The 15390-nt window shown below is 45.8% G+C and overlaps 1 protein-coding gene across 1 annotated transcript in view; it reads left to right on the top strand.

Moving 5' to 3' along the window:
* Nucleotides 1–3642, top strand: part of RAD23A (RAD23 nucleotide excision repair protein A) — a 60248-nt gene extending 56606 nt beyond the window's left edge. The window contains exon 9 of the mRNA XM_085600626.1: nucleotides 255–3642. Within this exon, the coding sequence (XP_085456752.1) occupies nucleotides 255–368 (114 nt within the window). The 3' untranslated portion in view covers nucleotides 369–3642. The remainder of the gene's footprint in view (nucleotides 1–254) is intronic.
* The last annotated feature ends 11748 nt before the right edge of the window (nucleotides 3643–15390 follow it).

Raw genomic sequence — 15390 nt, 5'->3', positions numbered from 1 at the left:
ATTTGCTATGATGATTTATGTAGTTGTGCTGAACCCATAAAATCATTATGGTGAGATTCACCTCAGACCTCTCGGCTGTTTGTAGCATTGCTGCGCCAAAGTGAACTTTGGCTGGTGGGTTATGGTTTAGAGTGTAAGATATGTCATAGTTTCAGCACTAAGCTCTGGAGATTGTGTGATTGTGGTCGGGTGGTGGTCAGCGGGGTGGCGTAGTGCACCAGTAAACACTGCTCTGTTTTGTTCTCTCCCCTCAGCTGAAGGCGTTGGGCTTCCCAGAGGGCTTGGTCATCCAGGCATATTTCGCATGTGAGAAGAATGAGAACTTGGCTGCCAATTTTCTCCTCAGTCAGAACTTTGATGATGAATAACAAAAGGATTTTTATATAATATATATTCATGTTTATTTAAGATGCAAAGAAAATATTACCAACTAGGAAACAGCGAAACTTTCGCCTTGAGGAAGAAGAGTATGCCACAGCCTGCCCAGGATGTTCAAGTTTCCCATTTATCACCTGAACTGTGCTTTGTCACCGTATTGACAGATTCTTGTGACACAAATATCAAGTGACTGGGGTTGCACTTTGCATAAATTGATCTGCGTAAGGAAGCGGGCTGAGGGAAAGTGAAAGGCTTTATAATGTGCAGATCTTAGAGGCACTTTGCTGCAGGGAAGATTAAATCACCGCTGCAGTAGCCAGTCAACATTTGTGGTCTGCTGCACAGTAACTTGGTCTCGGGCACCTCCGTCCTCCACCAAATTCCCCGTGTGTCGCCTCTAGCAAGGCCCTCCGTGCTACCCACCTGTATTGCGGAGGTTGTATTTTGCAGGGTGTTATTACCCCCGTAAAAACCCGAAGCAAACTTGCACCAAAGGAAACGGCCTTTCTTTTTTGTTTGCATGGTTTTTGGTTAGATGCAACAGTCCCTGGCTAACTTACAGATGGATTTTACTTCTATGTTGTGGGCTCCTTTTAGGCATCAATGAAAGCAGCCCATGTCTGTAAAGGTATGTGCCCACAGGAATCAGAGATGGCATGCTTCAATTGGGAAAAATGTGTTAAACTCAAAAAAAGAATACTTGCCTGTGCTTTTAACTCTTTCAGAAAGATAGAGCTGGAGAATGACGTCGCCATGCACAGTGTTCAATTGGCTGATGAGCCGTGCTTTTCCCAGAGTCTGCCACAGGAGGATTTGCACGTCAAATTCTATTGATGTGGGGAGGACTGAATTTCGATTGATTACTTTTAAAGTGTGTTATTCCACACCATGTGCAGCTTTTGAAGAACCGTTTATCTAGTTAAAGAAAAGAATGGCATTGTTTTCTTTTTTGCATGTGTGAAGTGTCATTGAAAGCAGATTGTCAGTGGTTGAAGAAGTAATACTGCATTTTTGAGTTGGCTGTTTCTCTTGAGCGAAGGGGGTGTGAAGAATTGCTGTCTTGCTATTTTTCTTGCCACAAAAGAAAAATAGTTTGTCATGGTCGTACTCTTAAGTGATATATTCTTCAAGATGTATTCTTGTGTGGGCGAAACAAATGTTCTTAGTTCTTCCAGGTAGTCCTAAAATGGAGACTACTTCCATATATTTTTTTAAAAAGAAGGCAGGAAACGGTGTTCCTTCATTTACAATACATCAGTAAAAACAGGATATTGCCATTTCAAGAACTCCGGAAGTAGCTTAGCAAAAGTGTATTGCCATTCAGAAATCGTATTTTCAGTGCTCCCTTACTTTAAGAAAGTCTGCTATGGTTGTTTACCCCAACTGCTCCCTTAAGTAGACGTTTTACATTTTTGTTATAATACAGTGTTTCCTTCAGCACTATGCAAGTCCTTTTCAACGTTGAACTTCCCTTGTAGATAAAAGGTTAAACCAGCAAAGTCATCAGGCCTTCCTGAGTAACACATGATTCCTGAGTTATTGGGTTTGCCTGTGCTTGTTTCCATTGGCATAGCACAAAATAATCTAGAATAGCAACCAGTGTGTCATGATACATGCGCACCGATGGGTTGTCGTTTTTAATGCTGTTTTCTAATAAGCAGACTGGACGGATTAAAGAAAGCGATGCTGTCCCTGAAAAGGAGAAAAAACGTAGCCTATGCACGCCAGCAATGAAAAGATGAGTCGCCATGGGAGAGTTGATGTAACAAATGCTTCAGAAGTGGGACAAACATAAGAATGGGGAAGAAAACCGTTGAACAGAGCTAGGCAAGATATCCAATCAATAGCAAGGTTGTATTTTACAGGGCGTTATTACCTCCGTAATAACCCCAAGTGTACTTGCACCAAAGGAAACAGCCTTTCTTTTTTTGTTTGCATAGATTCTGGCTAGATCCGTGCCTTACCTAATGATGGATTTTACTGCTACCCACTCTGTCTTATATTGTCATGTAGTTAATAGACCTTTGACAACCCATGAGACCCCACCCCCCACACACAGACGCGTGGTATTCATTCTGGATCTATGTCTTGTAGTCCATGCAGCTTTGGTTGATGTTGAGATGCGTGCTTAGAAGGCGCATCATCGAGCGTCAGAACATCAAGAAATGGGAGTACTATAGTGTGATAGCAAGGATTTTTGACATTAAAGTCTTTATCAACAGACCGTGTGTCACCGCTCTTCACTCCAGCGTTGAGATCACATTCCCCAGTGTTGTAGAGCTGCAAGTTCATCTTCTGCAGATTTTTGACGCTTCCTCTGAGATTGTCCTCCCTATTCCTGTGAATGAGGATTATACTCTAGTGATAGTTTTGCCAGACACCACTCCAGAGGCTGCATAGTCTTCTCAAACATCTGCAGCCCTGAGTCTTCGCCCTCCCACACAGCACTGCTCCTTTCCTGAGAAAGTTAGTTGTCATGCTGTAATCAAAACAGTTGCCAGGATGACCACGGAAGGATCTCCCACATTCTCCAGGAGAGCAGATTTGCTTTGAGATAGATTTCTGCCTCCTGATGCCAAATTTGCACGGTTTTCCAGGATAGTGTGATCTTTCATCTCATATCTGGACTTTAATCCATCACATGATTCTCCTGTAGATGCCCTTTTCTTGCAGAGTACACTCTGACAGAGCGGCAGAGATGCTTAGTCTTGAACTCGCTGCTCATATGGTTCAGACATCAGTGATTGTCAAAGTCCTTAAAAGGAAGTAACCTGCTAAAACCATTATTTCTCTAGTACTGTTAATTGTTTTTTGGGGTGGGGAAGGTGGTGATGGTGGTTGTGGCTATGGCTATTTTGTGGGCAAATCCATGAAGTGCTCCCCAAAATTAAAGCGCAAAAAAGCTGGCAGTAAAAGCGCCAAAAGGAAGTCCTCCTGGGGTTGAATTCTTTGCTTCGGGACCGGTTATTATTCGCAAGTTATCTGAAGTAAAAAGAAGGTAGCCATGTCTTTTCTAAAACACTGAAGTGGAAAGGGCTTCTGCTCTTCCTACCTTATAGTCACGAGAGAAGGTCAAAAGCAGGAATTCCATTCTATCCTGGACCAGAGGCCTTCAAACAAGTGGGCCAGGTGCAAGACCAGTTCAGCATGTTGGCATTACAGCTGCATATCATAGGATTTCAGGAGGTTTACATTAATTTACCAACCTGTACAAAACATGCACTAAGATTTGGTAATGCCAATAAATACGATGACTGCAGAGTACTTCGGTTTGGTCTAAAGTGGGCACCATTGCCTTTTCAAAATTTGTGGGTGAGTGTTTTTGTTGTCGTAAGGGGATATTTATTTACCTCTAACTTAAATATGGGCCGCTCTTCGCTAACTTGAATGCAAAGTTTTTCAGAGTTTAACAAGTGTTAATGGGCAATTAGAAGGATTTGGATCTCCAAGTCACAAACCTTTCTTCTAACCCAATCCATTCAATACTTAAGAACAGTGCTAGCGTCACTTAGTGCCCCAGTGTCTTGATTCACAGAAGAGGCCTTTGCCCATACACTTCAAGGGTCATCAAATTGTAATAACATGCCATCCAAAGGGCAGCAACCTATCCTTTTCACTGAACTGTCTTGTATTGAGCATTTTCCTGTTATCTGATGCCAGTTTATGCCTAGGTACTCTAACACTGTGTAGAGGGAGCAGTAGTGCCAGGGGATGGGAAATTAAGACCACAGGATATCAATGGCTTGCTAGCTGTGTGGAACCTGACCTGATATTGTCAGTACTGGAGCATGCTGAAAGAGGTATCCTTTCCACAACCTTTCATAGACAAACCATTGTAAAGGACCCTGCATTGGAAGATTGAGGATTCTGCAGGCATGACTTTTCATCATATCATCACGGAAGATTTTTGCACAAGGTGCAGCAGTCCTACACCAATGTGTTGGAGTTGAGTGACCTCAAGACTCCTTCAGTGAAGACCAATTGATCTGACACTCGCTGCTTGCAATGAATCTGGCAGTCAGCAATGTAGGCATTGTCAGGTGAAACTGGGTGTGAAAAACCTATATAAATAAGTTACTTGTACGCCATAGTTCTCCGGCATTAATGTTTTTCATAGGTTCATATGCTTGATTCTTCCCCTCTGTGAGAGTCCCATGGTGGTTAGAACAAGCAGTTAAAAGAGAGCATTGTAAAGTACAACTTTAACAAGTGACATTGCTAGCCAATTCGCATCATTTTGAAAATGAACAAATTATCCAATTCAAGAAGCAGCTCCTGAAGCACTTTTCTCAAGGGCCACCACACTTCAAATTTCTGTTTGGAGACTTTTTTGAGGTATGAAAGAAGTTGAGCTATTTAGGAGGAGTGAGGGTCGCATGTGAATCTATGAACAATATCAATGCTGGAGAACTTACAGGTAAGTAACTTGTTTTTTTTTCTCCAGTATTGAATCGTTCTTAAAGTCACATGCTTGAATCTGGGTAGCAAGCAGTTATTTAAAGTAATCAAATATAAGCTATGTGGAGGTGAGAAGTACATAACAAAATAGAATCTAGCATAAGAAAAAGCTCACCTTATTGAAAAAGATTAGGAAGGACTGCTTGACCGACAGCTGTGTTGCTGTTCATTCTTGTCCAGGCAATAATGATGTGTGAATGTATGCCTATTCTTCCATATGGCAGCTCTGCAGATGTCTGGCAGGGGCAATCCTCCATTCAAGGGGGCCGACGTAGACCACCTTCTTGTGGAATGAGCCTAGACTTTCACATCCAAATGATGTCCAGCCTTTTGATGACAAAACACTGTGGCTGGTGAAACCCATCTTGAGATACTGTTCCTTGACAAAGCATAACCTTTCCTCAGAAGCTCATAGGCATATACAAACTAATCTGACTTCTTAAGATCGTTAGTTTGCTCCATATAGAATTTTAAGCAGTTTATAATCCAACGTACCAAGTGCTCTTTCTTTTGCGCTTGAGGGATCTTGAAAGTAGGTCTTGAACGATTGGTTTATGAAGAGGAAAGTCTGAAGGAACCTTGGGAATAAAATGGGGTTTTGTCCTCAGGATGACTGTTGCATTTAAACTGTGAGTATGGCTCTTATAGTGATGGCTTTTATTTCGCTCACCCATCTAACAATAAATCTATTTTCCAGGAGAAAGATTTGAAATCTGATTTATAAATAGGTTAAAAAAAGAAGCCTCATAAATTTAAAAAGAACTGCATTCAGCAGCTAAGAGACCGGTGTATTTTGCACCAGAGTAGGTTCTGAAAAGGGTTTTCAAAATGTATTTAACAATTCTGGTGGACCAGACTCCTACCTTTCTAGTAGCTTTCTTAAAGCATGAGATTGCTGCCAGGTGAACTTTAACTGAACCGTGAGAGCAACCTGAACGAGCAGGAAGCAATAAATATAGCAATATTGTTCCAGTAGATATGTGAAAAAGTATATACCATTAGAGTAGACATGTGCAGACCAGTACACTTAGCTTTATAAGTAGCATTTGTACTTGCCTCAGAAATATCTAGTTTTGCAGCGTGAATCTTTCTGGATTCACTATGCTGTGCATTATTCCGCGATCTTGTGGTTGGGTCCGGATTCGTAGTCTTTTCTTTTTTTTTTTTTTTTTTTTTTGTAGCCCAGGTTGGCGGCGACGATCCACCATTTGGTGCACCTCCCGTGACGTCGTCGTGCTTCCTGCGGAAGTCCCACCTTTGGGGCGCCATCTTCAGATTCTTTTTTCCGCCGTTGGGTCTGGATCGTCATCGGGAAGCTCCAGAGTTACAATCGAAGGAAGAAGAAGGAAAAGTGAGTTTCGTCGATAAATAACTACGAAGATATCACAGGAAAGGAATATTTCACATCAGGAGCGCGAAGAAGGAAGTGTTCCACCTTTTTTCTTCGACGCCCTTGGAGAATGCGCACTCAGAGGCCCTGGGCGCAATGGACAAGACGCCATTCAAGTTCTGCCCTAACTGCCACCACAAGTTTGCGCAGAAGGACCAGCATCCGGTCTACAACCTCTGCCTACCGGTCGACCACCAGAGCAAGGACTGCAACGCCTGCTCAGCCTTCGCGCCGAAGACGCTCCGGGTGAGAGAACGTCAGCGAATAGCCAACGCCAGCATGGATGGCAAGGGTAATGCCCCGTCACTCTACGATCTGGGCCTCTCTACAGACGATGAGGACAACGTCGCCGAGGGACCCGAAAACTTCACGGTCGTAGAGACCGACAAGAAAAATGAAGACGAGGTAAGAGAATCGTCGAGCTCAAAACACCTGAAAATGCCTTGAAAACCCGAGGGTGACTCGAAAATCTGAGTCAAAGTCCACGAAGGGAGCCCCGGCGCCGAAAAATTCGACAACCAAGGGGGGAACCATGGACAAGAGGCCGAGCGGATCCTTCGAAAAGGACTCCCTGGTGCCGAAAGACACCGAAAGGCAAGGTTCGTCGAAGACAACCCATGAAACGGGGTGCTCGACGCAGAAGGACAGGTCGGCGTCGACGCAAGTTCTGTCGAAGAGGCCCGCGGTCGACGCCGAAAGCATCTCCGAGATGGAGAAAAAGAAGAGGCGGCTCGAGGCCGAAATGGAGAACATTCTTCAGAGGAAGAAGGAGTTAGACGCCAAGATGAAGGAATTCAAAATTCCAACGGCTCCACTGACGAACGTCGTCGAAATCGAGGACGAATTCGACAACGAGGGGCTGCCGAGAGTTCTCGAAGAGTAAGACGATACCTATTATGAAGGCGAACCAGAGGAAGAAGACCAGCAGTCGTTCTACAGCTCGGCGCCATCAACCAGCCACGACATCGAATGGCAGGATCTTGACACCGAAAACCCAGAGGAGCCCGTGGACACGTACCCTTCGAGGCCTTCTCCACCCGACGACATCGGGGTGTACAATATGGGGGTCAGGAGCGCAGCGATAGCCTTCGGCGTGAAACTGGAGGAGGAGAGGCCGAAAGCCGATTTCCTCCTCGAGACCCTGCTCCCCATCCAGACGAGGAGCCCATTCCTTCCCATGCTACAAAGTGTGATGAATCAGGGAAGAGAGGCCTTTAAGGAACCAGCGACTTGCCGTTCGATCACGCCCAGGACGGAGAAGAAGTATAAGCACTCTTCTCTGGACCCCCCCCCTTACATCAAGGGTAGTATCACGGCCGACTCCATCATAGCTTCCACGGCCAGGAGAAGGGCCAACATGCCAGCAACTTCGGGGCCACCACCGGATAAAGAAAGCAGGTGGATAGACCTCACAGGAAGAAAGGTCGAGATTAACGCCGCAATGCACTGGCGCATGGCGAATTCCAATGCACTCCTCAATAGGCACCAGTACCAGCACTGGGACGAGATGGGGGAGCTAGTAAAACACCTCCCGGAAGAATACCGCCAAAGAGCCTCCCACCTGGTGGAAGAAGGTAAAAACATCGCCAACTCTTGTATAAAGACGGCGCTGGACGGGGCAGAGACTTCGGCAAGACTAATGGCCATAGGGGTCACCGAGAGAAGACATGCATGGCTAAGAATCTCGGGATTCAAACCGGAGGTGCAGAACAACATCCTTAGCACCCCCTTCAACGGAGAGACACTGTTCGGAGCAACAGTAGACGAGAAACTCACCCAGCTGAAAAAAGAAAACGAAACGGCGAGGTCCATGGGGGCCCTACAGCTAAGAGGGATGAGGAGAGGCAATCCCTCTAGGAGACCCTACGGTCGGGGAGGAAGCCAGCAGGGAGCGTCGCACCAGACGTTCCAGCAGGGTCAGCAGGGTGATAGTCACGGACAACAAGGTCAACAGAAGCAAAACTGGCAGTACCAACCTCGGGGCCAGTCCTTTCGCGGGAGAGGGAACGGACGTGGCCAGAGGAGGAGAGGGGATGACCAACCCTCATCAAAGTGACTCAGCACGCAGGAGGACACCTACCCTCGACTTGCCCCCAAGGGTGAGGCGCAATACAGTAACATCAAGGGGGAGAGAAGATTCAAAAGCCTACGAGCATCCAACACCAGTAGGCGGAAGGCTGAGGTTCTACCTTCAGGAGTGGCGGTGTATAACCACAGACAAGTGGATACTGAACGTCATGCAATACGGATACTGCGTGGATTTGGAGAAAAGACCTCCAAACAGAAGACCAAGGGGAAGACAGAGATCGGCTCAAGAACTGGCCCTACTCAGAGAAGAAACCCTGAAACTACTAGAAAAAAGAGCCATAGAGGCAGTGCCTACCTGCACATTCCAATAAACAGAAGGCACAAGGGCCTTCTAAGGTTCAACATCGACCAGGAACTCTACCAGTTCACAACCCTGGCCTTCGGGCTAAAATCGGCGCCAAGGGTTTTTACAAAATGCCTGTCGTTGGTCGCGGCCCACCTACGAAGGCAGGGGATCCATGTCTACCCCTACCTAGACGACTGGCTGGTCAAGGCAAACTCACGCGAGAAGTGCGAGAGACACGCAACACGTGTGACAGGCACTCTGACGAACCTGGGGTTCTCGATACACTGGGGGAAGTCATCGCTGGAACCGGAGCAGGTGAACATTTTCCTGGGAGCAAAAATCAACACCCTGAACAGCACAGTGGTGCCCAGCGACAGGAGAACAGATGCCCTACTGAAGGAGACGCGTCTCTACCAGAAGGGACGAGCTCTGACAGTGAGGTCAGTGAGCAAGATGATGGGGATGATGGCGTCATGTATCCAGCTGGTGCCGAATGTACGCCTGCACATGAGACCATTCCAAGAATGGCTACAACAGCAATGGTCACAAGCAAGCGGCAGTTGGGAAGATCTAGTGGTTGTTACGCACGCAGTGCAGGAGGAGATGACTTGGTGGAACAGAGACAACATGACAGCAGGGAGAAGCCTGACACCACCAAACCCAACAATGACCATTACCACGGACGCATCGCAAAAGGGATGTGGAGCGCACATGGACAACCTCAGAGTGAGGGGTCTGTGGGCTCCAGCAGATGCGGTACGCCATATCAATTACCTCGAATTGAAAACCATCCTGCTAGCCCTGAAGGCATTCCAGAGGCACCTGTACAACCAGAGGGTGTTGGTTCAAGCAGACAACACCACGGCAATGTTCTATATCAACAAGCAGGGGGGGGGACACAGTCGTTCCCTCTCTCCTCTCTGGCACAGGAGATTTGGAGATGGGCCATACCTCTCAGGATAAATCTACTGGCAATTCACCTTCCAGGGAAGGACAATGTGGAGGCAGACTGGCTAAGCAGGCAGACCTCGGCATCACACGAGTGGGAGCTCAATGGCCAGGAAACTGAGAAGCTTTTACAGAGATGGGGAACTCCCACAATAGACCTGATTGCAACACGCCAAAATGCCAAAGCTTCGCGTCCAGGCAACCAGATCAGCAATCCCAAGGAAATGCCCTATGGATAAGCTGGTCGAGGACATTTGCCTACGCCTTTCCACCGATACCCCTGTTGCACAGAGTGCTCGACAAGTGCAGAACCAGCAACATGACTCTGATCCTAGTGGCTCCGCAGTGAGCAAGGCAGACATGGTTCTCACAAATTCAAGAAATGGCACAGGGCAATCCCCACAGGTTCGAGAGAAGAAGGGACCTGCTCTCCATGCAAAACGAAGAGGTCCTGCATCCGGAGCCAGAGAGCCTCAACCTGGCGGCATGGCTCCTGAAGACCTAGAGTTCGCTCACCTTAAATTGCCTCCTAGCACTATGCGGGTGCTACGGGAGTCGAGGACACCAACTACACGAAAATGCTACAGCGCCAAATGGCAGAGATTTACTGTGTGGTGCAGGAAGAAGGGCCTGCAAAACAGAATGACAAGAGACTCAACAGTACTGAGGTACCTCACACACCTTCTAAAGAGTAACCTCTGCTCGAGCTCCCTAAGGGTACACCTAGCGGCGATCGTAGCCTACACCAGAGGTGAGAAGGGTGGAAGTTTCTTCACTTCGCAGGTTGTGAAGAGATTCATGGAAGGAGCCAAAAGAATTGCCCCTCCTAAAAGGTTGCCGCCGCCAGCATGGAATCTCAACGTGGTACTGACGGAGCTCATGAAGGCACCGTTTGAACCCATTCACAAGGCCACACTGCAAATGTTGACGATGAAAACGGCCTTTCTGGTGGCCATAACCTCACTACGCAGGGTGAGCGAGCTTCGAGCACTAACGCTACAGGAACCCTACATTCAGATTCACAAGGACAGGGTAGTCCTGAGAACAGACCCACACTTCATGCCCAAGGTGGTGTCGGCGTTCCACATGAACCAGAGTATTCGGATACCGAGTTTCTTCCAAAACCCGACTTCGAACGCAGAAAAGGCTCTGCACACCCTCGATGCTAGAAGAGCGGTGATGCACTACATTGAGAGAACCTAGGAACTCAGGAAATCAAAGCAGTTGTTTGTATCCTTTGCTACTAGCTTCATGGGTAGACCAGTGACTAAGGGCACCATCGCTAGCTGGATTGCCCTCACTATTCAATTCTGCCACAAACAGGCTGGACAGGAGCTAGCAGAGGGGCCTCAGGCTCACTCCACAAGGAAGAAGGGGGCCACCGTTGCCTTCCTGGCGAACACGCCCATTCAGGACATATGTCTAGCGGCAACTTGGGCATCTGTGCACACGTTCACAAAACACTACTGCGTGGACATTCAGATGAACAAGGAAGCACAGGTTGGACAGAAGGTGCTTCAACACATTTTCAACGACCAACGCTCATCTACCACCCAGCCGCCAGAAAATTAGGAAAAACCGCTACAAAGTCTATGCACAGCATAGTGAATCCAGAAAGATTCACGCTGCAAAACGAATAGTTTCTTACCTGTCGGTGTAGTTTTGCAGCTCGAAGATCTTTCTGGATTCACTAGCGAACCCACCCACCTCCGCCAGTAAGATGAGGCTGGAGGAAGAGCGGGTGAAGTGGAAAACATCAGAAGGAATAAAAACGTACAGAAAATGAACTGAAGGACTAATCAATCGCCTAGGGTTAAAAAAAAAAAAAGGGAAAAAAGAACCTGAAAATGGCGCCCCAAAGGTGGGACTTCCGCAGGAAGCACGACGACGTCACGGGAGGTGCACCAAATGGTGGATCGTCGCCGCCCACCTGGGCTACAAAAAAAAAAGAAAAACAAAGAAAAGACTACGAATCCGGACCCAACCACAAGATCGTGGAATAATGCACAGCATAGTGAATCCAGAAAGATCTTCAAGCTGCAAAACTACACCGACAGGTAAGAAACTATTCGTTTCTGCTACCAGAAAGAATGCAGGTGATTATGTGGTAGCTCAAGGGCCCTGCTACACTAGATGGAGCACAGCCACCCCTACTCTGATGAGGGGCTACTGTTTCAGACATGTTAAGGACCACCACCTGGAGAGCAGTCCAAGCTTTTGCTAAGCACTATTGCGTGAAACCTGCTCCAGGATGGATATCCTTGTGGGCCAGGCTTCCTTTTGTGTTCTGTTTGCAAAATGGTTTCCTCAATGTGTCTGGTTCCACACTAATTAGCCAGGTTCTTTCTCTCTTCTACCTCTTTGGTATATTGGAGAGACTGCCTTGATGTAGAAAGTTAAATTACTTGTAATCCTACTTCTCTCGTAGGGGATCTCCATTGGTAGTCATAGGCGGTTGAATAGTTCCGCTGACATGCTGTAATCCTGGAGCACTTCTTCACAGAATATTTTCTTAAGTGTAGACGTTCGCCTTTCTTCAGGAAGGCTTGCAGAAACACTCAAAGAACATAATGTGCAGCCTAGAAAGCGGGCTACAATGAAGTACTAATTCAGATTGTACTTATAAAAGGTTTAAAATGCCAGAGTATGTATAATTTCGATGTGAAAATTTCAACTTAAATCTCTTTCACAAACCCTTTTTTTTTTGTAAAGATAGAAGATGAAGGAATGCAGGACAGTGTAGCTCATCGGCTTCAATTATGTGAGTTTTAAACAATGTCTGCGCTTTTAAGGACTAGGAGACCACCAGTATCCCATCATGCTTAGGAGGTGGCAGTTGCCTAATTTTTTTTCCCCGGCACCAGGTGTCAGGATCCTGGAGCATTAAGCTCTGCCTTTTAGGCTTTTTTTTTCCTTCAAAATTCACCTGTGGAATTTTGTTTTCTTTGATTCACTCAATGTCTTTCATCATCCGCTCACTGTTTTAAGCCTTTTCTGACAGAATTCTCAGGCATTTTGCCTGTAATTGTGTGCCCCTCTGTTTGATAAGTGCCCTGCCTGTGGGAGGAAGAAGACCAAATCAGACCTTCACAACATCTGCATTCTCTGCCTGTCATCTATGCATGTTCCTGAGCAGTGCCAACACTGCAAGCCGTTTTCTCGTTGCACCCTGAGGGAGAGAGAGAAAAATCGATCACAGTCGAAGAGAAGGTTGATGTCGAAATCCATCTCTGTCCAGGACGCAAGGGGAGACCAGCATTTGCAATGCAATAGGTCTCGCATTTACGCGAGTTTGAGCTATTACCATTGCGAATAACAATGCCTTTTATTTTTGTTTTAGTTTTAAAAACATAAAGGGCGTTGTCATTTACAATACCAATAGCTTAAACTCAAGTAACTGCAAGACCTATTGCATTGCAAATGCTTGTTCTCAGTGGCTTTGGAAAATTTAAGATTGCATATATGTGGGGTATTGAGCATTAGATACTTCTAGTTTAGTGACGTCAGATTCTTTGTAGAGAGTCACCAACATTACAAGTCGTTCTTCTTTCTGGCTGCCTGTCCATCAACACAAATAGAGTTTTACTAATATTTTATAGAGATATCATTAATAAATATCCTACTGTGCGGAGTTTGGAGACATCCTTCTGAGCAGGCTGTCTCTTATCGGTGCTTGGCTCAGTTGCTGCCTCTTGTTGTGATCTGCGACACATGTGTTACACAAAAGACATCAAGCTTGAGCTGTCTACAGTAATTAAAGGGCTGTCAACACTTACCGCAAATAACCCATAATCCTGGCTTGGCAGGCACAATAACAGCACCCCCCCCCCCCTTCTCCAGTCCCTTCCCCCAAAGCAGACCTGACAGCAACTCTCGATGCACAATTGTCTTTACACGCTATACATTTTGAAATCGTATGAATGATTCCATTTTCTAAAGCTGCCAATGTGGAATCACTCACATCAAACAGTATACGAAACCTATTTATTGTCAGTAATTATAGTAATAAAACATATGTCTTCACATTCCTAACTAGTAAAAAGTTTAAACCAGGCATTGGCATAGGCAATGGGTCTCGCCTTTGGGACCTTATAAGTGTTTAGCCATGCAGCACATTATCCCGGCTGCTGTGCCCTCTAAGCTATCTCAGGAGGAGAGAAGCCAGGGAGTGGGTGACAGGGTAGTAACAAGCAAGCAGCAAGGAGGGTGAGGGGCAGGGCAGGCAACTTCATTTGGCAAGCAATGATGCAAGGGGGAGGAGAAGCAGCAACAACGGGGAATCAAGTGAGGAGAGAAAATGAGGATCGGAGGAGCACTGAGGTGTGTTGAAAAAAAAAAAAAGGGCTGCACACACAACAAAATGTAGACACCTAAATGACTAGGTTTGAGTATTGAATTGTTGATTTTGAAATGTACCCTGGTGAGGACTTTTTTCATCCTATGCATTTATTTAAAATCACATCATCTCCCTGTGAGCTATCGGATTCGGTGTATCAGTGCTTTACCTGATTCATTGATTCATGTAGTACATGTCCATGGTCAAATTTTGTTACCACTTTAAACTTTTGTGGTCACATTTTACACAATCACATGTACTGGGGAAATAGTTGTAAACTTTGAGAAAGACTTGGGAAGAGAAGGCGAGGACTGGGGTTAGTGTACAAGGTTCGTAGCAGTGTGGTAAGAAGTGTTACACACCAGCAACATTAAGAAAAATGCACGATTATGCATGTAAAAATTGTTCACTGTCTGGGTTAACAGTAAACCCCCTTCTGTCCTCTATAAATTTCTTGAGCCCTTATAGTGCTCGTTGTGGCGCTGTATCCAGCAGTAGACAGTACTGCCTGTCATATTAATGAATCAACTGCATTAACACCAACAATCGGTAAAAAAGAAAATAGAAAGCCACTCATGCCAGCACACACCTATTGGCATAGAAAAACGTAGATACACACCCAAAGATACACAGAAAAACATACACCCAGCTAAACATATAGAAATATTTAAATAGGCACACACACAAACGACACAAAAACACAGAGGCATGAGCATATACAACCAGATACACAGACACACAGAAAGTGGGACATATATATATATATATTTTTTTATTTTTTTTAAGTCCCAGTGTAAATGTTCAATGCAATCATTGAACACACATTAAATCTATTCATTTGGTTTATATTCTATGGGTACTGTTCCTCTTGCAAGTGGAATATATGTGAAGGGCGCCTTCACCCTTTAAGGTTGTGTCCGCGATATAAAACTACTAATATATGAGGTAATGCCCAAGGCTTTAAGTGGGATGAAAAAACTGGAGAGGGTCTATCAAGGGTGTGTGGCCAATGTAATTAAGGGCGTGGCTTAAAACACATAAGCTAAAAATCTGCTTAGCATAGTGTGCCGCCCCACTTGTATTTTGCTGTTTCTGTCATTGCATCCAGATATAAAATGCATCAAGTAACATCATACCTACAACAAGTCAGGCCTATTGTTAGTGGCATAAGATAAATAAGCAGCAACTAAGGCTTGTATATAATATTGAAAAAGCTTCCACTTAAAGCCCTGGTGACACCACGACAATGTTGCTGCTCCTGAGTTTCAAAAAGAGCAGGGAAATCCAGAGAGAAAACGACTCTCTTTAAAGGATTTCCCTTCCCCCTAACAACGCTCACCTGGCATGACGTCTTGAAGTAACCGATTTACAGTGAGAAGTGAGCAGTGTGAGCAGCGCACATCGAGGTGCCTGCTGTCACTGCAGTCCCCGAAAAAACAGACCGCCTGTGCCAGGGCACAAATAGAGACCCGTCTCGAGGCCCCCTTTAAAAAAACTGCTGGTGCT

The sequence above is a fragment of the Triturus cristatus genome, chromosome 4_2 (assembly GCF_964204655.1).
Source record: "Triturus cristatus chromosome 4_2, aTriCri1.1, whole genome shotgun sequence".
In the NCBI taxonomy this organism is placed as follows: domain Eukaryota; kingdom Metazoa; phylum Chordata; class Amphibia; order Caudata; family Salamandridae; genus Triturus; species Triturus cristatus.
Note: the sequence above shows the minus strand (reverse complement) of the source record. Positions and strands in the feature narration are given on the sequence as shown.